The sequence below is a fragment of the Argiope bruennichi genome, chromosome 10 (genome assembly GCF_947563725.1).
Source record: "Argiope bruennichi chromosome 10, qqArgBrue1.1, whole genome shotgun sequence".
Lineage (NCBI taxonomy): Eukaryota > Metazoa > Arthropoda > Arachnida > Araneae > Araneidae > Argiope > Argiope bruennichi.
In genome coordinates this window covers 85,650,572-85,676,632 of record NC_079160.1, presented here as the reverse complement: position 1 = coordinate 85,676,632, position 26,061 = coordinate 85,650,572, and the positions used below count along the sequence as shown (strand labels likewise).

The window sequence follows — 26,061 nt, the reverse complement described above, 5'->3', positions numbered from 1 at the left end:
AAATATATTTGTCATTTCTTTAAATTGTTTACTTTAGTTCTCTATTCTACCAATAGATGGCGCTAGCAGTAAACGGAATATATGCAAAATCAAGTCACAAGCTATATAAAAGGATTTGTATGGAATAGTCATCATCAAATGCGAATATCGGAAAGTCAAGGTTATTCTCAAGAAGTGGAGTGGCGACTTCATACGTTCCAATGAAGTCACCGCTCCGATAAATTTCAGTGATATGCAAGTCAACGATCGATAATTCCAATAACCGGTCCGTTCACTTTTCAATCCATTCATAGATTTCTCCTTTTCTGTTTTGTTCGAGAGCTTCCATTGGACAGATCGTATCGATTGTAACTTTCAGTGATGTCATTGCTCCGGTAAATTTCAGTGATATCGTATCGATTGTTACTTTCTATAATGATTCAAAACCTGTAATCGAAATATCATCAGTAAGATCGTATCTAGGATTTGAATCACACACCTCAAAGAAAAGTATTGTTCACTGGTATTTGTGACTTTTCGATATTGGTTACGTAATAACTGCTCATAAAATATTCGTCATCCCTAGAGATGCATAATCCACGATTTTTTGAATCACAAATAATATTACTATTGCTGTTTTTAAATATGCGTTCCAAATATCTGTTATTTTAATCATATTATTAATTAAAAATTATTACTTAATATTAAATATAATATTTTTTAATTGTAATGAATACTTAATTTATTAATTTAATTCACGTGTGATTGAATTAATTTATCTGTTTCATCTTACTTCTTAAATTTTATTTTTTTTCTCAAAACTATTTATTTAATTTATTTATATGAGTGAACCATTTTCTGGAAAAGATGAGTTAAAAATATATGTTATTTCTTTAAAATGTTTACTTTAGTCCTATATTCTACCAATTAATGGCGCCAGCAGTAAACAGAGTACATTTAATCAAAGTCAATCATGTCACGAGCAATTAAAAATGATCTGTATGGAATAGCGCATCATCAATTACGAATATCCGTCACTCCCGTAAAGTGGAGCGGTGACTTCGCACTTTCCAGTGAAGCCTCGTACTTTCCGGTGAAATCACCGCTCCGATAAATTTTTGTGATATGCAATTTAATGATACGATACGATAATTCCAATAACCGGTCCGTTCACTTTTCAATCCAATCACAGATTTCTTTCGAGAGCTTCCATTGGACAGATCGTATCCATTGTAACTTTCCAGTGAAGTCATCGCTCCGGTAAATTTCAGTGATATCTTATCGATTGTTATTGTCTATCGTGATCCAAAACCTGTAATCGAAATATCATCAGTAAAATCGTATGAAGGATTTAAATAACACCCCTCTTTGAAAAGTATTGATCACTTGTATATGTGACTTTTTGATATTGGTTACGTAATAACCACTCTGAAATTATTCGTCATCCCTATTTTCGCTGCACCAGAACTGGAAATTCAAACTAGATTTAAAATAAAAGACAGATCGCTGGTAGTAAGTAAACAACTCAACACACAAAAACATTAAAAATAAATCTCAGCCTGATGTTTGCCCGAACTATTACTCGTGTGCTTGTTGAGGTATTCGTATTCGCGCGAAACTCAAGGAACAACCCAAACTAGATTTCAATCAAGAATTCCTTTCTTTCAAGTAATTAATTTCAATTTTCCTTTTTAAGTTTGTTATTGTTTTTAGTCTTGTTTATTTCCCTGTTTATTCCTCCATTTTTCCCGGAAATTGTCATATGAATAAAATTTACATTTTTAATTCAATTTAAGATTCTCTAAGAAAAAAAATTAAAGTATTTGTAGAATGGAAGAAGTTCTAGTGACAGTTTTGCCATTATTTGCATTTTTAATCTTGAATAAAACGAGTTTTTTTTTCTTCTTAAGTGGATTATTTCTTCTTGTAATTAAGAGTTGTTCCTTTAATATTAACAATGTAAACTGTTTCTTGTTAATTAATCATATACTGTTGAGTTGCTGGTGGTAAATAATGTATAGATAAAAAATATTTTACTTGTCAAAAGTGTTTACTTTTAGTTATTTACAATTTTTTGTATACTTTTTCTCTAGTTTTCCCAGAATACTTTTTCATTCTGTATCTTTTGAATAATATAACAGAGTTTTCATATGATTTGTTGAGGTTATGTACTTTTAATCACAGATCATTTAAATTAGTCAAGATGCAGACCAAAGTAGTTCAAAAGTTTTATTTTTTTAAAATTCAATTAACTGGTTAATATGTCCAGAACCTAAAGAAAAACAATTAAAAGACTGCATTAAAATTAATTGGATTCAGTTAAAAAAATAATTGTTATTCTATTGTGTTCAAAATTATTTATAAATGCAAATTTTTTTTATGTATGAGATATGGAAACCCACTTTTAGACGATAGCCCAAAATTAAATGCTGTGTTATTTCAGTTTCTCATAATATTTATTCTTAAAACTTGTAGAAGGGAATGTAAGGACTGTGAAACTTGCATTGCTGAAAGATCTTTACAGGATTTTATCTGTCCTTAAGTTCTATTAGTAATGGTTTAAATATATAACAGGATAAAAGCTGAGATTAATAAAATTAGATATTTTTTTGATGGATCTAGACCATTACTTTTCTGCAAATGCATTGCACAAATCTTTGTTGAGCTTCATGTTATAGATAATATAAGCCTAATTATTTGATGGACTATTAAATGAGAAATAAACAGGATTTTGAATTTAATGGATCAAAAATTGCTTTAAAAAATTTTTAAGAAAATTTCAAAGCTTATGTGGGAAGGAAGCCTGTCTTAAGAAGTGAAACTTATTGTAATTTTACATTAGAACATGTAGGTATATATGTAATATTACATGTATATGTATTAAAATTTATTTTTTATTTATGTTATAGGTATGAAATAAACTATATTGTATATGATTCTTTATATGAATATATTATATACATTTATTTATTTACTAATTATTAACATTTCAATTAAAAATAAAAATTAGGAACTCAAGCTTCACTTTAAGAATTGTGAGGGCTTTAATTTCCCATATTAACTCTGAAAGGTGCTGAACCCAAAATATAATATCAGTAAATTCCCTTTTAAAATTATATCATTTCAAAATACTTTTACATTATGTCTTTCTTTTGGCTTTTCTCTTCAAAATATGTCTGCTACTAATTATAATTTTGTGAAAAAAAAATTAATAGGTACTAGTTGAACTTCTTCCATTAAAGAAGAAGAATAAGATCTGTTGCTAGCAAATCTCTACGCCAGCCCTTCTTTAAATCAGAAAATTGTTTACATTTATATAATATTAATACTGTTTAAATATTTTAATAATTTTTTTGTCTGGAAATTTGTTAGATGTAGTTTTATGGGAAAAACACCCAAAATGCAGAATCCTAAAATGCCTGTAGCAATACTGATAATGATAAAAAAAAAACAAAAAAACAATAATTTGAAAGAAATCTTCTGATGTCAGTAAAAATCATTTGACACTAGATTGTACTGATATTAATTTTTCATAAAAGTTCTGATAAGTTAATTTCAAGCCATTAAACAATATTTTTGTTATTTATGTTATGTCATATCATCAAAGTCAGTACATAATACAAGTTTTTATTGACTTTCTACATAGTTCCCAAGTGAAGAATGATTATTAAATTTTATTGGGAATTATTAATTTCTTAACTTTTTAATTGTCTTGTATGTCAAAAATTAGTTGCTTCCAATTGGAGAATGGTATATTAAACTTTATTGCCAAGTATTATTTTCTTAATTTAACTTTTGGATCATCTTGTACATCAGAAAATGAAAGAAAAATAATTCTCATTTTTGTTTTGTTTTTAATTCGGGACCATTTTCATTGATACTTTTCTTATAATGAATTTATTGCTATATTGGTTCACTTGTTTACAGAACTTTTCTGTGATAAATCTTAAGTGAAAAATCTTTCCTATTCAAACATTTCAATCTGTAGAGTGATAAAAATAGGTAGAGAGGAAAAGTAGTGGGAGTGTATATCTTCTGAGAATGATAAGATTCAAAGGAGACACAAAATTTTCTTCGGAATAATACCACACCATTTCATGATTTGTGTGCAAATAAAAACATTTAGGGAGTTAAACTATCAACAATCAATCTACAGCTGAATTTATGATAGAAAGAAAATCTTGATTTTTAGGATGGAACCTTCTGTCAAGCTGGGTGAAATGTGTTTACCTTGTGATCATTCTCTTAAAAGCTCTGATAATGAAATAAATTCCCAACTTGACCTTTGCAGGAATGCAAAAAAATTTGCATGTAATGTTTGAGGTCAAACATTTTTGAAATTAAATCAGTTTAAATGCCATTGTGAAATCCATACAAATGAGGAACTGTAGTCTTGTGATCTGTGCAATAAAAGATATTCCCAAAAACCTGAATTAAAAGTCAATTTTTGTGCTCTTTCATATGAAAAACCATTTCTTTGTGAAATATGCAGCAAAATTTTTATTCAAAAATCTCATATGCTAGTGCATTATTGAAATCATACCAATGAAAAACCTTATTCTTTTGATATATGCTATAAAGGATTTACTTATAAACAACATTTAAATAGACATTTTCTTACTCATATGAATGAGAAACCCTATTTATGTGATATATGCAGTAAAAAATTTTCCACTAAATTTGGTTTAAAGGAACATCATCATACTCGTATCAGTGAAAAACCTTATTCTTGCAAAATATGTTGTTGAGAATTGAATAGGAGATTTGAATTAGATAGACACTTTGTTACTCGTTCTTGTGATATATAGAGTAAAAGCTTTTCTTTAAAATTTTGTTTAAATAGCCATTATCCAACTCGTGAAACTGACAAAATCTTCTCTTGTGATATATGTAGTAAGAAATTTATTTGAAAATATTATTTAAGTTTGCATCATTTAATTCGTACAAGTAATTATTTTTTTACTTGTCATATATGCTGCAAGTCCAATGTCATCTAAACAAGTATTATCGAATTCATGAAAACCCTTTCTCTTGTGCAATATGCAATAAAATTTCGTCTTTCAAATGTGAGATTTATGAACACATAATAAAGACAAGCCTTTTTCTAGTAATATATACAGTAAAAATTTTTCTCAAAAAAGTTATTTAAGTAGACATTCTTGTATTCATTCAAAAGAGAAACACCAGTAATTGGATCTTACCATGTTAAATTCAAAATATAATTAGGGGGAAAACACTTTAACTAAGAATAAAATTATTAATTTCTAAGGTAACCATTTACTAGTCAATTTTAAGGATTATACCATGTTTTTAATTGATTTTGATTTTCAATATTTTATAATACAAAAGATGCTTTGATCTTCTTATATCCTCCACCAGTTACATACTATATTCAAGAAAAATTAAATTCTCATGCGAATAAAACCAGTTCTCTAAATGATTCATCTTTACACATTTTTTTCCTCTTTTATTATGATATACAAAGGGGGAAAAAATAATCCTTGATCAAATAATAATGATTATACCTGAGCAGTCACTTTATTTTCTATGTGTTTTAATTCTTAATGTGGAAAATAAGTAGGTGGAAAATGTTTAAATAAATAATAAAAACAAATAATAAAAACAATTTTTTTCTATGAAATGTATGTTTATTTTTTACAGAATTTCATTTGTCTAATTAAGAAATGAAACAAAAATCATAAAAGAAATATTTTTCAATTTTATTTTTAATAATTTGTATAGAAAAGGTATGTAAAAATAAAAGACATGTAATTGACTAGCTTTTTTTTTTTTTTTTTTTCCTTTTTTCACTTCTTATTTCGTCTCCCTCCCCTTAAATTCTTCATCATATTACTTAAAAATAGACTGCTTCTTCTGTAAAAGTTGCATTTTTATATAAATAATACAGATTCTTGTGTAATTAATCAATAACAAGTAATATTTTATTGCAGTATAGATTATTTGAATTTGTCATCTCTCGTGAACTTGAAAAGTAATATGTTAAAGAGAATGAATAAAGCCAAGCACTTTTTTTTATATATAAATTTTGTTTTATTTGTTAATTGCCTTAAAGTTACAGCTCAGAGTGTCATATTTAAGAAAGGTAATGTTTTTTTCTGAAGCCTTACATATATTTCATAACTATTTGCAAACATTTCATCACATCACTGTATTTAAACTTACTTGTAATGTTATTCCAATGTCAATACATTCAAAGATGATAAATTGACAGAAAGTAGAACATCTTGTGTTTACATTTTGTGTTTATAGTTTGTACACTGTTTACATTTCTTTCACTATCATAAAATTTATTTAACATCAAGCTGTATTTTTTTTTTTTTTAAATAAATTCTCTGGAGACTGAAATTTGAATTTCTAAACTTATCTAATTTTCTTTTTATCATTATCACCAATTTAAGTGACCTTGTTGAAATTTTAATTAACATGGGATATGAATTTCATGACGTTTCTTTTTATCATTACTTTACATGGTATAGTTAAAATGTAAAGTTGTATATGTTTCAAATGATTGTGCCATTGGAATAAGTGCTGCTTTATGTTCTGAAATATTGCTGTATACTACTTCATACTGTTTCTTTATTTAGCACGTTAGTAAATAGCTTGAACTGTGAAGGTGTATGATTCAGTCTCTTGAATTTTTTCATTCTCTCAATGAGTAACAAGATATACAGGCCAGATCCAAGGTGTGGGTATCCTACATAATATTTTTAAATAAATTAGATGACTTACGGGTAGTCAAGCCATTCTTATTTCATACCAGTTGTCCATTTGTGACAGCTGTGTTCAGCTGTTCTATTTTTTTTAATACAGTTTGATTTTTGAAAATTGCATATTTCATTCATATTGTATTATTTATTTTGTATTCCCATTGTGCGACTTGCTGTCTACAATTAATTTTTGTTCAGCAATAGATGATTAATTTTTTTATCTCTAGAAAACTTGTACTATTAATATAATTACTGATAAAATTGAGGATTTTGTAACTTTCAGTTGAATCTTCTAAATATATCCTGTGTTGCCACTCTAAATAAGTTTTGTATTTCCTATTTATTTTCATTTTAGAATTTGCATTGCATTTTATTCATGTTTGGAATCTGGCAGTCCAGTTTACTGATTTAAGTAGAATATGTTGTGTTTGCTTTAAAAAATGAACTTTCACATTACGTTATTTCATCTCTGACTTGCGGATCATTTCATCAATTTGAGCCTTCTTCTTCTATAAATACTCTTATCAGTTTCTATCCTCATTTTGTAAATAGAATCCTGAAACTCTGTCGTGTGTTTAGCAAAAATAAACTGATTCCAAAAGAAAAGTAGAGATCCGAGTCAAAACAACTAATTATAATGCAAACTTAATTCACAGACGTAATGACAAACATTACTCGCGATTATAAAAAATTTACATATATTGTTAGAAAACAGAAAGTTAGTATTCCGTAGTATCAAAAAGTTAGAACTTAGTTTGCTAATAATTAAATATAACAAAATAGTTTATGTAATTATTAATTACTGATAAAGATTTTGCGATTCGTGGGTAGAAATCCATGCAGCAGCTTTCAGTTGGGGGGGGGGAAATAAGGTACTAATATTACACTTAATTGTATGTGAAGTTTTAATTCAAGTAACCCATTTCTCAATCCATAAATGAACAGAAGTACTATAGATTCAATCGATAATATGCGAGCTATGAATTATTCATATTAAATTAAATCATTTCTTGTATTCTTGATCAAAGCATGGACTAATGTGATGGCTATGAAAAGTTTGCTATTTACTATCATAATGTTTTATTGAAATTAAAATATTTTAAATTTCATCAGTATGATAAATGCCCTTATGTGTGTAAATTGAAAAAAATAAATTCCTTAATTGAAAATATCATTAAAAAATATTATTTAAATTTCAAAATAGTTTGTGCAATTACATCTGCCTTATCCAATTTTTCAAGATTAAATAAAAAAAAAATTTCATGATAAGAGAATGAAAAACAAATTTTAATATTAGTACAGTACATAAATTGAGCAAATATTAATGAAATGATTTTGTTTTTATGTCGAGCATTCAGATTCAAAGAAAATTGAAATATCGGAATCACACATTAGTGTTGTGCCGAGAATTCTATTGAAAAAATATGTTCATGAATTGTGCTTCTCAGATTAGTGTAATTTATGTTAACAACAATATATCTTGAAAGCCTAATCCATTGTGGGAAATGGAAGAAAAGAATGATGGTATTCATGATGTCGGAAATTATTGTTCTTAGTTAATTAAAACGGATAGTCAAATTTCAATTCATTTTTTTTTATCAGGTATTCAACAGAATCATTCAAACTATCGATTTTAGAATAATCTTTCCATGTTTTTTATGTCTCAATGGAGGAGGTTTTGTCCAGATATTCTTGTCAAATGCGACTCCAAGAGGTTTGAGCACGTACCTGGGAAGCCTTAATCGGTGAAATTATGGGTCTGGTAAGATAATTGGATTGGAGGCGAACGGCAATGGCATCGATTCAGCTTGTGAAAGAAATAGCCAAAATTTTTTAAGAAGTATTCTGTGTCTCAACAAAAAGACAGAAGAGATTTGGTTTAGAGATGAGGAAATAATAGATTCAACAGTGCAGCAGCCTTCCAGTGAAATTATGGAAATGTTGAAAGCATGAGAAGTTTAATAGCCTCATATCGGAAGCATCATTCTAATCTGGCCATAGCTGAGATTCATTTAATGATCATGCTATACTATATCATTTTTGAAGTATACGTAAAAAAAAGTGTTTAAATAATTTTCTTAAAAAAAAACACGTTTCATAAATAATAAATTACGTTACTATTGATTTTTTTTTTTAAGAATGGAACGCATTATTCAATTTTATATAGATTCCTATGGAAGAAAATTGTTTCATTTAGGAGTAAGATTCAAGAACAAATTATGCTCGTTTATCGAGGCTCCAGTGTTATTCATCTTTCAAATTATCTGTTGATATATTTGAATCAAACCGAATAGCCATGTGTTTCTACAGATTCTTTATTATAATTAAACGAATGACTGGTTAATAAATAAATGTATACGAAATATTTGATTATTTTTTGCTGTTTTCAGAAGTTCTAAATATAATGAGGCATTTTTTTATAGGTTCCAAGATGTTGTTACCATGAACATGATGAGATGTTAAGAAGAAAAGTCAATAAGTCATCTCTTCTTTCGGGCAAAATGTGGCAGTAATAAAAAAGGTTCACTTTTTAAAGACCCACAATCCTAACTTCAACATACAACATATCTGGATGGAATCGAAAACCAGGAAATAATAAATTCCGGAATACATCTGCTTCGAAATTTTTTATCGCGTTATAATTTTGATTATTTAGTAGTTTATATGTGTGAATATTGTTACTCACATACAAAAAAGAGTAATTTTATTCTTATGACCCATTTATACAGTATTCTTTCAAAAATGACATTCAAAGTTTTTCCTTTTGATTCGCCTAATCAGTAAAAAAAGAACTTCATTTTTGTCATATATGGTCATTTAAATTATATTCATCGTGAAAATTTTATTGCAAACTGCAATTTTAGAGATGCCTCATGCTCATTATATGTAGAACGAAGTGTTTTAAAAACGGGATTTTCTCATTGACCTCCAGTGGGGAAACGATATGCAAATGTTGTGATATTTTCCTAGCTTCCGAATTTAAAGAAACGATTACTGGTGCATACTAAACAGAAACCACATACCTGTGACATTTGTAGTAAAGCATTTTTTTTCAACAGTCATATTTAAAAATTGATAATATAGCATACAATTGGGGAATCCAACGCTTGCAACTTTTGAAACAAAGTCCTTTCTGTGATTTCCAATTTCAAAAGACATTTACGGACACATAAACAAAAGAAAATGTTTAAATGCGAGTTTTGCAAAAAATTCTTTTCACATAATTGTAATTTAAAAATACATTTACGTACGCATACTGGAGGGAAACCGTATACATGTGATATTTGTAACAAAGGCTTTTCTAATCATTGGAATTTAAAAAGACATATCCGTACACATACTGGGGAGAAATCGTATGCATGTGAATTTTGTAACAAACTCTTTGCAGATAATGGGAGTTTAAAAAAACATTTACGTACTCATACTATAGAGAAACCTTATGCATGTCAATTTTGTAACAAACTTTTTTCAGATAAGGACAGTTTAAAAATACATTTTCGTACACATACAGCAGAGAAACCTTATAGATGTGAATTTTGTAACAAACCATTTTCGGATAGAAGTAGCTGCAAAAGACATTTACGTGCGCATACTGGAGAGAAACCATATGCATGTGAATTTTGTAACAAACTTTTTTCAGATAGGAAGAGTTTAAAAGAACATTTCCGTACGCATACGGGAGAGAGACCATACACATGTGAATTATGTAACAAACTGTTTTCGAATAAGGGGAGTTGCAAAAGGCATTTACGTACGCATACTGGAGAAAAACCTTGTGCATGTGAATTTTGTAACAAACTCTTTTCAAATAAGGAGAGTTTAAAAAAGCATTTACGTACGCATACGGGAGAGAAACCGCACGCATGTGAATTTTGTAACAAACTCTTTTCGGATAAGAGTAGTTGCAACAGACATTTACGTACGCATACTGGAGAGAAACCGTATGCATGTGAATTTTGTAACAAGTCCTTTTCGGTTAAGGGCAGTTTAAACAGACATTTACGAACGCATACTAGATAAAAACCGCATGGGACAAACTCTTTTCAAATAGTGAGAGTTTTAAAAAACATTTACGTACGCATACGGGAGAGAAACCATATGTATGTGAATTTTGTAACAAAGCCTCTTTGGATAAGGGGAGTTGCAAAAGACATATACATACGCATACTGGAGAGAAACCGTATACATGTTATCTTTGTAACAAACTTTTTTCGGATAAGACGTATTTAATAAGACATTTACGAACGCAAACGAAAGAGAAACCGGACGCAGAGACTTCTGCAATATAATATATTCTCAGTCCATTTCTTTAAAGAAACTTTTACCAGAGCATATCATAGAAAATGAATGAATTATATACCTCTGATGTTCAATAAAGCGTTTGTTTATGGGAGAACTTCACCTCATCTTAAACCGAAAGACTTATAATAGTGGTTTTATAGTAAGTTAATGTTTTAAAACTAGGACCAAAAAGGGTTATTCTTTTACTGAAATATGTTGAAATTATCTCTTCTAGAACTTTTTTTTTATTGCAAAGCGTATGATGCATATTCATTGTTATTATTCGGGCAATTCTTTTTCTTAAATGAATATTTCAACTTCGCATAGCTATTGAAGAAAGCAAAACAACGTATAATCTTGTTCATCCGAAATTATAAATACAAGTTGAAAATTTAAACGATACCGATTTAAATTTTCATTAGAAGCACATCCCAAAAGACGAACAACAGCAAGACGATACGATAACTCATTTCATAGCATTTCAGTTTCCCCAACATCATACTTTGAAACCTTGCAGATATGCATGTCTTAAATTGAAATCTCCACTTTATATTAAAGCATTTTATATCGAATTGTTCTTGTAAGCTTTTCCTGAAATTTCGAATATAAAGTTTTAAATTTAGATTAATAAAATGAAAATAATATAATGATATGTTTTGTGTTTAATTGTGCATGTGATATTTGAGCTTGTTATTTATTATAGAACAATAGAAAGATTCAATTTAACGTTCTTAGGAAGATTTTGGGAAAATAATGAATATTTGACACAACATATTACCCCATAAATATTAGATAAAACTATTATATATAAGGATAATTTTTTTAATAAGCTGCCTATTAATTTTTTTTAAAATCTTATTTTGTATAATATTTATTTCCATTCTTACTTGATTACAAGGTTATTTTTTAATCTGAATGGTCCTATACATTTGTTTTCTTGGATTCGGAAACTCCCTTTTTCAACGCATGCATCATTGCGGAAAGTTTATATTGGATTAACCTTGGTTTCGTTCCATATATAGTGAATTCAAAATTTGTCTTAATATTTTGAATTCCAATGAATTTGAAGAAATATATAAATACAGATTCTGCTTTAATTTATCCATAACTAGTAATAATTTAATGTAGTATAGGTCATTTGAATTTATCATCACTCATAAGCATGAAAAGTAACATGTTAATGAGAATGAATGATGCCAAGTACTTCTTCTTCTTTATTTTTTTATTTATATATTTATTTTTTGAATTTTGTTTTATTTGATAATTGGTTTAAAGTTACAGTTCAGAATGTCATGTTTAATAAAGATAATGCTTTTTTCAGTAGCCTTGCATATATTTCAGAACTATTTGTAAACATTTCATCATATGACTATATTTAAACCTAGTTATAAATGTAATGGCTGTTATTCGAATGTCAATACATTCGAAGATGATAAATTGACAGAAAGTAGAACATTTTGTGTTCACATTTTGTATTTATAGTTTCCACACAGTTTATATTTCTTTCACTATCATAAAACTTAATTAACATCAAGCTGTTTTTGGTTAATAAATTCTCTGGTGATTGCACAGATTATGATAAATGTCTTCTATGAAAATCTGAATTTCTAAACTTATCTAATTTTCTTTTTATCATTATCACTAATTTAAGTGACTTTGTTGAAATCTTAATTATCATCGGATATGAATTTCCAGACGTTTCTTTTTATCATTACTTTACATGGTATAGTTAAAATGTAAAGTTGTATATTTTTCAAATGATTGTGCCATTGGAATAAATGCTGCTGACACACTTGTAAATAGCTTGAACTGTGAAGGCGTATGATTCAGTTTCTTGAATTTGTTCATTCTTTCAATGAATAACAAGATATACAGGCCAGATCCAAGGTGTGGGTATCCTACATAATATTTTTAAATAAATTAGATGACTTTTACGGTTAGTCAAGCCATTCTTATTTCATACCAGTTGTCCATTTGTGACAGCTGTGTTCAGCTGTTCTATTTTTTTTTTTTTTAATACAGTTTGATTTTTGAAAATTCCATATTTCATTCATATTGTATTATTTATTTTGTATTCCCATTGTGCGACTTGCTGTCTATAATTAATTTTTGTTCAGCAATAGAGCTGATTAATTTTTTTACCTCTGGAAAACTAGTACTATTAATATAATTACTGATAAAATTGAGGATTTTGTAACTTTCAGTTGAATCTTCTAAATGTATCTTGTGTTGCCATTCTAAATTAGTTTTGTATTTCCTGTTTATTTTCATTTTAGAGTTTGCATTGTATCTTTTTCATGCTTGGAATATGGCATCCCATGTTACTGATTTAAGTAGAATAGGTTGTGTTAGCTTTAAAAAAGGAACTTTCACATTACCTTATTTCATCTCTGATTTGCGGATCATTTCATCAATTTCAGTCTTCTTCATCTGTAAATACTCTGATCAGTTTCTATCTCTTTTTGTAAATAGAATCTGTAAACTATGTCTTGTGTTGTGCAAAAATAAACTGATTCCAAAACGAGAGTAGAAATCCGAGACAAAACAACTAATTATTATGCAAACTGAATTCACAGACTTAATGACAAACAATACTTGCGATTAAAAAAAAAAGTTTAGTGAAAAATTTACATATGTTGTTAGAAAACAGAAAATTAGTATATCATAGTATCAAAAAGTTGGAACTTAGTTTGTAATAATTAAATATAACAAGATAGTTTATGTACTTATTAATTACTGATGAAGATTTCGCGATTCGTTAGCTGATAGTTTTCATACAGCTGATTTCAGTTGTAAAAAAAAAAAAAAAAAAAAAAAAAATCAATATGTTGATTTTATAAGGTACTGTTATTACAGTTAACTGTATGTATTTTTTTTTTTTTTAAGTTTGTTGAAGTTTTTATTGAAGTAAAACATTTTTCAATACATAAATAAATAGAAGCGCTATAGATTTAATTGATAATATGCGAGCCATGAGTTTTTCATATTAAATTAAAACATTCATTAACTAAACAGTGCTCAAATTATTTATACTAAATCATTTCTTGTATTCATGATCAAAGCATGGAATAATGTAATGGCTATGAAAAGGTTGCTATTTACTGTCATAATGTTTTCATGAAATTAAAACATTTTAAATTTCATCAATGTGATAAATGCCCAGATATGTGTAAATTTAGAAAAGTAAATTCCTTCATTTAAATTATCATTAAAAACTGTTATTTAAATTTATTTCAAAATAATTTGTGAAATTACATCTGCCTTATCTAATTTAAGATCCAATAAAAAATTTTCATGATAAGAGAGTGAAAAACCAACTTTTATGTTAGTACAATACATAAATTGAGCAAATATTAATGAAATGATTTAGTTTTTATGTTGAACATTCATATTCAAAGAAAACTGAAATTTCTGGATCACGCAGAATTTCTGTGCCAAGAATTCTTTTGAAGAAAGTAAATGAATTGTGTTTCTCAAATTAGTGTAATGTTTTGTGTTAACAACAATATATTCTTGAAAGCCTAACCTAATGAGGGAAATAGAATTAAAGAATGATAGTATTCCTGATGTCTAAAAAAATGTCTATATTATTTTAAATATAAAAATCCTGCAGATCTTGCTCATTTAATGAATAAGTAAAGACTTCTTTAAATTATTGATTTGGCATTGTACTTTTCTATTTTCTTGTGAATTTTCTTTGTTTACTTTTAATTTTGCTAGTTGGTGCTATTCCTTAAGTAGAGCACATTGTAAATATGTAGAATACTTTAAGGCATTGAAAATATTGAAATATATACAATATTAAATATTTTGGAAGAAATTCTAGAACAAGGCAAAGGAACTTGTCTTCTTGAAAGAGTTGTCTTGATATGTTTGTGTGAAGCTACTTAAAAGAATTTGTTTAGAGACAGAGAAAAAGTATAAATATTTGTTCTGTATATTTTCAGAAGTGGTGACAGAGATTTGCGGACAGGGGGGGGGGCAAGACAAATCCGACAGGGGGGCAAGCACAATATCTCTAAATTGGCTGCAAAATAACTCGTAATAATTAGACATTTAATTAAAGAAAATTAAATATTATTTAACTTCTTTTTCTATTCAGATGATGATCATTTTTTTCATTGTTAAAGCCTTATAAAGGTATTTATAAAAAAAAAGGTTCTCAGTTTCTTTTACTAACCATCAAAAAATTGTCAATATTTGAGTCTATTTTTTTATGAGACTCTGGAGATTTAATTTCACTGCGATCTAATTTTAGAAAAAAATATTGTCACATTCCATTCTAGATTGTAGTATATAGATATAAACACATATTGCACCAGAATGACGTGCCATGCTAAATGAACAAATGCATATTTTTACTATTTTATATCAGAAACTATATAAAATGAATGTTGGAACCAAAAGTTTTATAAAAGAAACTGTTTTAGAAATACTGAATAATAAATAAAAAATATTCGATCTTTTCGTCAAAAGCCGAATTTTCTGCTTAGTCCCCTACCTAAAATATTTGTTAAGTAAGGATTAAAGGATTACAACAACGAGCAAGAATTAAGATGTATTTCGAATCCCAAAAGAATAAGTGCGCGTACTTTACAAAAATTTACTATAGTTCGGACACGAACAATATAGAATGCAGAAAAGATACAATGTGTTGTTTTTAAGAAGAGAGGAGAAAATACTTCGTAAATATATGTACAAACTTACTATTTTATGTAAGATATGAAAAACATACTTATTAAACTTTAGTTCGCTCTTGTATTTATTTTTCTATATTTATTTAGTCTTAAAAAAAAAACCATTGCATTTTATTTGAAAAAATAAAATTTAGATCTTGAACATGTATACCCCTATCTATATTTTTAGGCATGCGTTCTTATCCTTAAGTACTTTCTTAATTCGTAGTTATTGCAAGTTAATATTCCTACCAAAAGGTGAGTTTCATCCCCTCTGTTGCATGCATTGGTTTTTCTTAACCCCTTCATATACAACGGCGAGTCTCAATCATGTATAGAATTATTTTATTTTTAATTTTAAATCTGCAATTAAGTGAAAGTATTGAGTAATTTGAAACGCAAAAATCACTTGAAAACGCATCATTACTTCAAATGCTCTTATGATTTTCTGGGGATTAAGATAACAATAATTGTCACACATAAGATCTGCCATCTAATTTGGAAATAAGATAAGTAAATTCGTGTGTCAAGGGTTAATGTGTTATTTATGAATACTCTAAGAATAAGTATTTTAATCATCTTTATATCAAAACATCTCTATTCAAAGTCGATTAAAAATTTAGAAGCATCTGAAATTATATACTTTTTGCCGAGAATAGTAATTGAAAGAAAGGTATATAATAATATAAATGATATGTTCTCCGACTACATAATCTTAATATTGAATGCAGAGTCTGAAGCATTTAGGTAGTAATTTTTTTTTTTTTTTTAAATTAGTGCATACTTTTATAAACTCTTTTAGTGTAGCTAAGAAGCTACCACACCAAAAATATTTTTTTTTTATCGTCAACTGCAGTCGGTAATATTTCTTTATTGTAATAATTGTAGCCTGATAAATTAGATTGAAAAGAAAATAAATATTTTACTGTTAAATGAATTTAATTTACAGTTATACAATTTACTTACTCCAGTGATTTATAATGAATCCACACTGTTCGGCTACAGCAAAATAACTCTTCTTATTATGCATACTCACAAGAGTGTAAAAAAAAAAAAACAGTATTTTTTTTAATATTTAGTTTAATTATTAACTAGATTTTCGTCAGGCAATTCTCATAGTGAAATGAATAAATAAATTTATCAATTCGTTTCTGAGGAAGTAACAATTATATGAATAAGATGACGATTAATTTTAGAGCTTGAATTTGAATTATGGAAAACAACTCTATCGTCTATCTAATATAAAAGCACCAACTTCTCTATTAAGGTAATCGAAGTGCCCGATGAAGACAGTTTTTTTTTTCTTTCCATAATTTATGATAAAATTTTAGCCAAAGGATAAAGATTGTTCGGAAAAAATGTGACGTCGTATTCAACGACGCCGTATCATTGATTATTCTGCTAAACATAGTATAAATTATATGCTGAATGAACATTATGACATTTAAATAAAATGACTGAGAATTTGGATTCATCGACATCCATTCGCATTGAATTCTTAGTAAACCGATCAAAATTTTTTGACAAAATGAGGCATGTATTATTTCTTATTCACATGTCGGTTTGTGGGTTATATTGCGAAAAGTAACTCAAATTAAAAACTTCATGAACGACATTTGAATCAAATGTCTGGAAATCTGTGGATATATTCTTCGACATTCATCACATTTACTTCATATTCGGCCGCCCTAAAGTTATTGGCAGAATGCGGTATCTTATTCATTTGTCGGATATATTGCCAAATCTAGTGCAAATTATAAGCTAAGTGAACGACATTTCAATCAAATGTCTGAAAATCTGCAGATTTAACATCTTCGGCACTCACCGCATTGAGTTCAGTTGACCGACCAAAAATTGCTAGCAAAATGAAAATATTACTTTTTCTATATCTTATTCATTCGTTATCTTATCGGTTATATTGCCAAAAATAGTATAAATTATAATCTTAATGAAAGACATTTGAATCAGATGTCTGAAAATCTGCGAACTTAACGTCTTCGACATCCATTGCATTCAGTTCTTAGATCGGTCTATCAAAAATTGTCCGCAAAATACGGCATATTATTGACCTACTACCCTATCGATTATTGACCTACTTCCCAATCGATTTCGCCAGATATTGCGAAAACACTTTAACCATTACTTGGATATTCCAATTGTTTAAAATATATGAACTTGAAGGATTATTTTAAATAATCATATTCGATAATGTTCAACTCTCTACAACGATAATGAAATGGTGAACACTTTTGAAGACGAAACTCTGAATTTCTCGCCGACGGGGGGCAATTGCCCCCCTCTACCGCCGCCTCTGTATATTTTTTCTTAGTTATCTTTTAATACTTGTTAATTTGACAAACCCTGACATTATTGAATTTTCTATGGATGAGCATGTTTTTGTCAATTCAAATGTTATTATTAATATTTTTTCATTCCATATTTGTTTCTCTCTGATACATTACTGAAAAGATTGCTCTTAAAAGCTTTATGTGAAAGAAGCATTCGCCTTATCATTTATTGAGTAAGTTATATACTTTTCGAAATGTAAATTATTTTCAGCTCTATTATTCACATAATGATTAATATTTGTTATATAAATAAAATCTTTTCTTTAAAGAAACAATTAATTCATAATAAAAATATTTTTAATGAATTAACAGTCGCTTTATTTTTGATGTATGATTGATTCGTTGAATATTTCATGTAAGAATAATTTGTTTTTCAGTTATTGATCAAAGTTATTTAGCAGAAAGCAAATGATGAAGAAGTAAAAAAGTTATGAAAGTAAAAATAATTTTGTTAACAATCTGCTATCAATATTTCATGCCACATTTAAATATTTTCTGTAGTTTAAATGTGATTTTTCAAACAGCTTGTTTTCATATTAGAAAGTTTATAGGCGGACAGACTGAATTGATAAATTGAAATTTAGATTGTAAAAGAATAATTTTTTAATTTCAACCCTGTAATTCTGCATATTAGAATAATCTTGTCAGCATTACCATGGGTAGATAGACAGATTTTCCGTACACAAAGTTTCACCAAAATACGATTGAAATCTTATTTTGGATTTTGCCTTGGAAGATAATAAGTAGTATATTCCAAGGCCCCATGTCAAATTTTGTCTATCTAGAGCACAGCAGTTTTGAGATTTCTAGTTCAGGTAGAGTTATCTCTTTCTAAAAATTATTTTTGCCCTTGAGGAAGTCTGTAAGATGACGGATAATTGACAAAATCGGAAATTCATTTTGACGATTTCAGTACTCTTCCTATAAAAATGAATAATTGTATACTATATATAAAAATATCTTAATATAAATATCAGAATGATATATACATTTTTTTTCTTTCCTTTATAATTTCCTTACTGGATTTTTAAATATTTATTCTGACTAATAAGGTAATCAGATAATATAAGGGGCATCATTCTTAACACATATTAACTGATGTTTCAAACTTCAATAAAATAGTTTAAAATTAATTAAAGTACTTCTAAAACCATCGTCTGCTAAAATTAACGTTGAAATTAATAGAAAAATCTTCACCACTCATTTGATTAAGGAGAAATTAGAAATGAAAACATTGTAGCAAAATAATATTAGTGGAATGCAGTTGCATTTAATCTTATCGGAATGGTTAGAATGCAATTCTTGTAAGGCAAGATTGGATGAAGCAGGCAGAACATGTGCTCTAGTTAGCGTTATAAAATGGTAAAAACTTTGAAGAATTCTGGAGACCCCACCCCTTTCCCCCCTATCTAAGTTGTTAGAATCTTTATAAAAATGAGATCCCAACTAAATCTGGAAAAAATTAATGCATTTCATTTTTTTGAAATCTGATCTTGGATCCTTGTTATTTAAACCTTTTAGATTATTATTATTATTTTCTATTGAAACATATTTTTACACCAATATCAGAACGAGTCATAATTTTATGTAAATAACAACAAACCAGCGGGTGTAATCTATTCAAAATTTTCTTGCATACTCTTAAATAAATGTATTATTCAAGAGATTGTTATCATAAAGTTTACATGACTCTGAATGTCTAGACTGACCAACGGTCCACTACGAATTGAATTTTTTCGAAAATTTGATAAATGTATACACAATTGATGTTAAATCTCTCCTTTATCTGTAGAAATCTCATTATGTTGTCGTTAACTTGTTATCCTATACTCAAACAGTTGTACAGACAGAATTCCTCTGGATGGACTGTGCTCCAAATGTGACAGAAATATGCAAATTCGATGCAAAGACCTATACCAAAATTCATTTGTAATAAAACATTTTTGAGTGATCTCTTTCAGAGACCTATGGCCATTTTCCAAAAATGCATTTATTGAACACAGCAAAATTCTAAAACATGGTAATTCACCAAAATTTGGAGTTCGAATATTATGGCAATTACAATACTTTTTTTCATTGTGCATGAGAAAGTAAAAATGAAACAATAAAAAATGTATGTTTTTTTTGAAAATTATGAAATATATATATCAAAAAAATTTCACTTTGATACTTTTAATATATAATTTTTAAAAGTTTATAACTTTTCTAATTCTCTCTACATTAATATTTTTTTCCTTCCAAGTGCGAGTTTTTTTTTTTTTTTTTTTTTTTTTTTTAAATTTACACAAGATTTGAAAATGTGGAGAAGAAGAAAAGAAAAGAAAATTTCTGATTCGCAAGCTTATGTGAAATCAGGCTGTTGATTAATATTATTTCCATTGGTATGTCTCACTGCTAAGCCTGTTCTTCCTTCCTGTTTCCAAAACTAAATCAAGTTTGATATTTTATTTATTTATTTTTGACTGTGTAAAACAACAGTTTTTCTTTCTTCTAATAGCTGAATGCTGTTTTGTTTTTGCTAAATTTATTGTTTTGCTGCAAAGTCAGAGGCACATTTTATTTTAAAATGTCAAAAAATGTTGTTGAAGCACAAGAATGTGAACAGTACTTCCTTCGAGTTCATGAATTTTAAAATAGCGAAATATTGGCATTTTACAACACAAACAGTTTTAATTCGCAGTATTTTTTATTTGAAAGTTTTCTGTATACTGATAGTCTTCTAAATTTTTTTCCGTTTCTGGTTAATTAATACTTCATTGAAAAATCACATTTTCCCACTTAAATGAGCAGTGTAGGGAGAAAGGAAAAATATCATAAAGAATTGAAAGTGTGCTATTATTGAAGAATTAGTCATTAATTTCTTGTACATAAATCTTTGTAATGTCTTCAATAGTTATTTAAATGTTCTGAAAGCTATTTTCCTTAAGTTTTAATTTTATTGCTGTGTTTCAAATTATTGTTCTTAGTTAATTAAAACGAATAGTCAAATTTCAATTCATTTTTTTTATCAGTTATTCAACGGAATCATTCAAATTATCGATTTAAGAATAATCTTTTCATGTTTTTTTCTGTCTACATGGAGGTGGTTTTGTCCTGATATTCTTGTCAAATGCGAGTCCAAGAGGTTTGAGCACGTACCTGGGGAGCCTTAATCGGTGAAATTTTGAGTCTGGTAAGATTATTGCATTTGAGGCGAACGGCAATGACATCGATTCAGCTTGTGAAAGAAATAACCAAAATTTTTAAAGAAGTATTTTGTGTCTCAACAAAGACAGAAGAGATTTGGTTTCGAGATGAGGAAATAATAGATTCAACAGTGCAGCAGCCTTCTAGTGAAATTATGGAAATGTTGAAAGCATGAGAAGTTTAATAGCATCATATTAGAAGCATCATCCTAATCCTGCCATAGTTGAGTGCGCCACAGATTCATTTAATGATCATGCTATATATCATTTTTACCAAATTTTGAAGTGTAAGTTTAAAAAAAAAAATGTCTTTAAATAATTTTCTATAAAAAAAAATTAAAAGAAAAAAATGACTTGTATCATAAATAACAAATTACGTTGCTGTTTATTTATTTATTTTAATCAGAATGGAACGCATTATTCAATTTTATATAGATTCCTATGGAAAAAAATTTTTCATTTAGGAGTAAGATTCAAGAACGAATTATGCTCGTTTAGCGTGGCTCCAGTGTTATTCTCAAAATATCTGTTGATATTTTTGAATCAAACTGATTAACCATGTGCTTCTACAGATTTTTTTTATAATTAAACAAATGAGTAGTCAAAAAATATATGTATACGAAATATTTGATAATTTTTTGCTGTTTTCAGAAGCTCTAAATATAATGTGGCATTTTTTTATAGGTTCCAAGATTGTGTTACCACGAACCTGATGAAATGCTAATGAGAAAAGTCGATAAATCATCTCCTCTTTCGGAATAAAAGTGGCAAGAACAAGAAAAGCTTGAATTTTGAAAGACCCACAGTCCCAACTTCAACATACAACGTATCTGGATGGAATCGAGAACCATGAAATAATAAATTCTGAAATACATCTGCTTAGAAATTTTTAATCACGCTATAATTCTGATTATTTAGTAGTTTATATGTGTGAATATTGTTACTCACATTCAAAAAGGAGTAATTTTATTCTTATGACCCATGTTATAAAATATTCTTCCACAAATTGCATTCAAAGTTTTTCCTTTTGATTCGTCTAAAAAGTAATAAAACTTCATTTTTGTCATATATGGTCAAAGGCATTTAAATTATATTCATCGTGAAAATTTTATTGGCAAACTGCAATTTAAGAGATGCCTCATGCTCATGATATGCAGACCGAAATGTTTTAAAAACGGGATTTTCTCATTGACCACCAGCGGAGAAACGATATGCAAATGTTGTGATATTTTCCCAGCTTCCGAATTTAAAGGAACAATTTACTAGTGCATGCTAAACAGAAACCACATACGTTCGACATTTGTAGTAAAGCATTTTTGTTCAACAGTCATATTTAAAAATTCATTTAATATCGCATACAATTGGGGAATCCAACGCTAGCAACTTTTGCAACAAAGTCTTTTCTGTGATTTACAATTTCAAAAGACATTTATGGACGCATAAACAAAAGAAAATGTTTAAATGCGAGTTTTGCAAGAAAACCTTTTCACGTAACTATAATTTAAAAGTACATTTACGTACGCATACTGGAGGAAAACCGTATACATGTGATATTTGTAACAAAGGCTTTTCGGAGGATTGGAATTTAAAAAGACATTTACGTACGCATACGGGAGAGAAACCGCACGCATGTGAATTTTGTAACAAACTCTTTTCGGATAAGAGTAGTTGCAAGAGACATTTACGTACCCATACTGGAGAGAAGCCGTATGCATGTGAATATTGTAACAAATTCTTTTCAACTAGGGAGAGTTTAAAAAAACATTTACGTACGCATACGGGAGAGAAACCCTATACATGTGAAATTTGTAACAAACACTTTTTGGATAAGGAGAGTTTCAAAAGACATTTGGTAATGCATAACGGAAAGAAATTTTTTACATGCGAGTTTTGCAAGAAATCCTTTTCGCAGAACGCTTATTTGAAAGTACATTTACGTTCTCATACTGGCGAAAAACCATATACATGTGAATTTTGTAACAGAACCTTTTCGGATAAGGGGAATTTCAAAAAACATATACGGATGCATATGGGAGTGAAACCCTATTCTTGTGAATATTGTAACAGATGCTTTTCGGATAAGGGGAATTTGAAAAGACATTTACTAACGCATACGGGAGAGAAATATTTTTCATGTCAGTTTTGCGAGAAATCCTTTTGCCAGAGCGGATACTTAAAAGTACATTTACGTACGCACACTGGAGAGAAACCGTATGCATGTGAATTTTGTAAGAAGCCCTTTTCGGATCAGAGGATATGGAAAAAACATTTACGTACGCATACTGGAGAGAAACCGTATACATGTGATATTTGTAACAAACTCTTTTCGGATAAGACGCATTTAACAAGACATTTACGAACGCATACGAAAGAGAAACCCCAGCCGCATGAGACTTCTGCAATATAAGATATTCTCATTCCATTTCTTTAAAGAAACTTTTACCAGAGCATATCATAGAAAATGAATGAATTATATACCTCTCGTGTTCAAGAAAGCGTATGTTAATATGAGAAATTTACCTCATCTTAAAGAGAAAGACTTATAATAATGATTTTAAAGTAAGTTTATGTTTCATAAAACAAGGACCAAAAAGGGTTATTATTTTACTCAAATATGTTGAAATAAACTCTTCTAGAACTTTGTTTTTTATTGCATAGCGTATGATGCATATTCATTGTTATTATTCGAGTAATTCTTTTTCTTAAATGAATATTTCAACTTTGCAGGGCTCTTGAAGAAAGCAAAACAACGTATAATCTTTTTTATCCGAAATTATAAATTCAAGTTGAAAATTTAGACGATGCCGTTATAAATGTTTTTCAGAAGTACCTCCCAAAAGACGAACAATATCAAGACGATACGATAACTCATCTGATACCCTTTCAGTTTTTCCAATATCATACTTTGAAACCTTGCAGATATGCATGTCTTAAATTTGTCAGCATCAAATGATAGAAGGGAAACAAGCACCTGCAGTTTGTTGTAGAGCCATATTAGCTTATTAATTTTGAATATGTTTTATACACATGCATCAAAATGTTTCCAATAAATTTTTTTCATTTTATTGAAAATTATTGTAAATTTAAAGTATTTCCTTTTTACTCTTGTATGTGCTTATAACTTGTATATGTTTTCTTCTGTGTCATTTTGTAAGGATAATTTTTATAATAAGCTGCCTATTAAGTTTTTAAAAAAATCTTATTTTGAATATTATTTATTTCCATTCTTAATTGATTACAAGGTTATTTTTTAAGCTGAATGTCCTGTAGATTTGTTTTCTTGGATTCGGAAACTCCATTTTTCACGCATCCATCATTGTGGAATATATCAAATTGGGAATATATCATTTTGTTGGAATATATCAAAAAATTTACTTTGATACTTTTAATTAATGATTTTTGAAACTTATAACTTTTCTAGCTCTCTCTGCATAAATTTTTTTTCCAAGTGCGAGTTTTTTTTTTTTTTTTAATTTACACAAGATTTGAAAATCTGGGGAAGAAGAAAGGAAAAGAAAATTTCTTATTCGTAAGTTTATGGGAAATCTTCAGTTGATTAATATTATTTCCAGTGGGATGGCTCACTGCTAAGCCTGTTCTTCCTTCCTGTTTCCAAAACTAAATCAAGTTTGATATTTTATTTATTTATTTCCTTTTAAAAATTTAGCACCATTTGTGATTATTTTTGACTGTGTAAAACAACAGTTTTCCTTTCTTCTAACAGCTGAATGCTGTTTTGTTTTTGCTAAATTTATTGTTTTGCTGCAAACTCCAGAGGCACATTTTCTTTTAAAATGTCAAAAAATGTTGTTGAAGCACAAGAATATCGACAGTACTTCCTTCGAGTTAATGAATTTTAAAATCATGAAATATTGGCATCTTACAACACAAACAGTTTTAATTCGCAGTATTTTTTATTTAAAAGTTTTCTGTATACTAATTGTCTTCTAAATTTTTTTCCGTTTCTGGTTAATTAATACTTCATTGAAAAATCTCATTTTCCCACTTAAATGAGCATTGTAGGGAGAAAGGAAAAATCTCATAAAGGAGGGAAAGTTTGCAATTATTGAAGAGTTAGTCATTACTTTCTTGTGCATAATTCTTTGTAATGTCATCAATAGTTATTTAAATGTCCTGAAAGCTATCAATAAGTTTTATTTTATTGATATGTTTCAAATTATTGTTCTTAGTTAATTAAAACGAATAGTCAAATTTCAATTCATTTTTTTTTATCAGTTATTCAACGGAATCATTCAAATTATCGATTTAAGAATAATCTTTTCATGTTTTTTTCTGTCTACATGGAGGTGGTTTTGTCCTGATATTCTTGTCAAATGCGAGTCCAAGAGGTTTGAGCACGTACCTGGGGAGCCTTAATCGGTGAAATTTTGAGTCTGGTAAGATTATTGCATTTGAGGCGAACGGCAATGACATCGATTCAGCTTGTGAAAGAAATAACCAAAATTTATGAAGAAGGCATTCTGTGTCGCAGCAAAAACCCAGAGGAGATTTGATTTGGAGGCGAGGAAATAATAGATTCAACAACAATCTTCCAGTAAAATTATGGAAATGTTAAAAGCATGAGAAGTTTAATAGCATCATACTAGAAGCATCATCCTGATACGGCCATAGCTGAGTGCGCTACAGATTCATTTAATAATCATGCTATGTATCATTTTAACCAAGTTTTGAAGTATACGTAAAAAAAAGGTGTTTAAATAATTTTCTTTAAAAAAAAGATGCATTATATATACTTATATAAATCTCAGTCTGTGTGTGTGTGTGTGTGTGTGTGTGTGTGTGTGTGTGTGTGTGTGTGTGTGTGTGTGTGTGTGTGTGTGTGTGTGTGTGTCGGCGCTCTACA

At 28.4% G+C, this 26,061-nt stretch overlaps 1 protein-coding gene across 2 annotated transcripts; it reads left to right on the top strand.

The window, feature by feature from the left end:
• The first annotated feature begins 1,190 nt into the window (after positions 1–1,190).
• Positions 1,191–24,211, top strand: LOC129987870 (zinc finger protein 182-like). 2 transcript variants are annotated; one of them, XM_056095843.1, is made up of 3 exons: positions 1,191–1,647; positions 9,131–9,228; positions 21,882–24,211. In XM_056095843.1, the coding sequence occupies exon 3, from the start codon at positions 22,651–22,653 to the stop codon at positions 23,602–23,604; it is 954 nt and encodes a 317-aa protein (XP_055951818.1). In that variant the 5' UTR covers positions 1,191–1,647; positions 9,131–9,228; positions 21,882–22,650; the 3' UTR covers positions 23,605–24,211. The 2 variants fall into 2 exon arrangements, with proteins under 2 accessions (XP_055951818.1, XP_055951819.1); XM_056095844.1 differs by lacking the exon at positions 9,131–9,228.
• Positions 24,212–26,061: the final 1,850 nt, after the last annotated feature.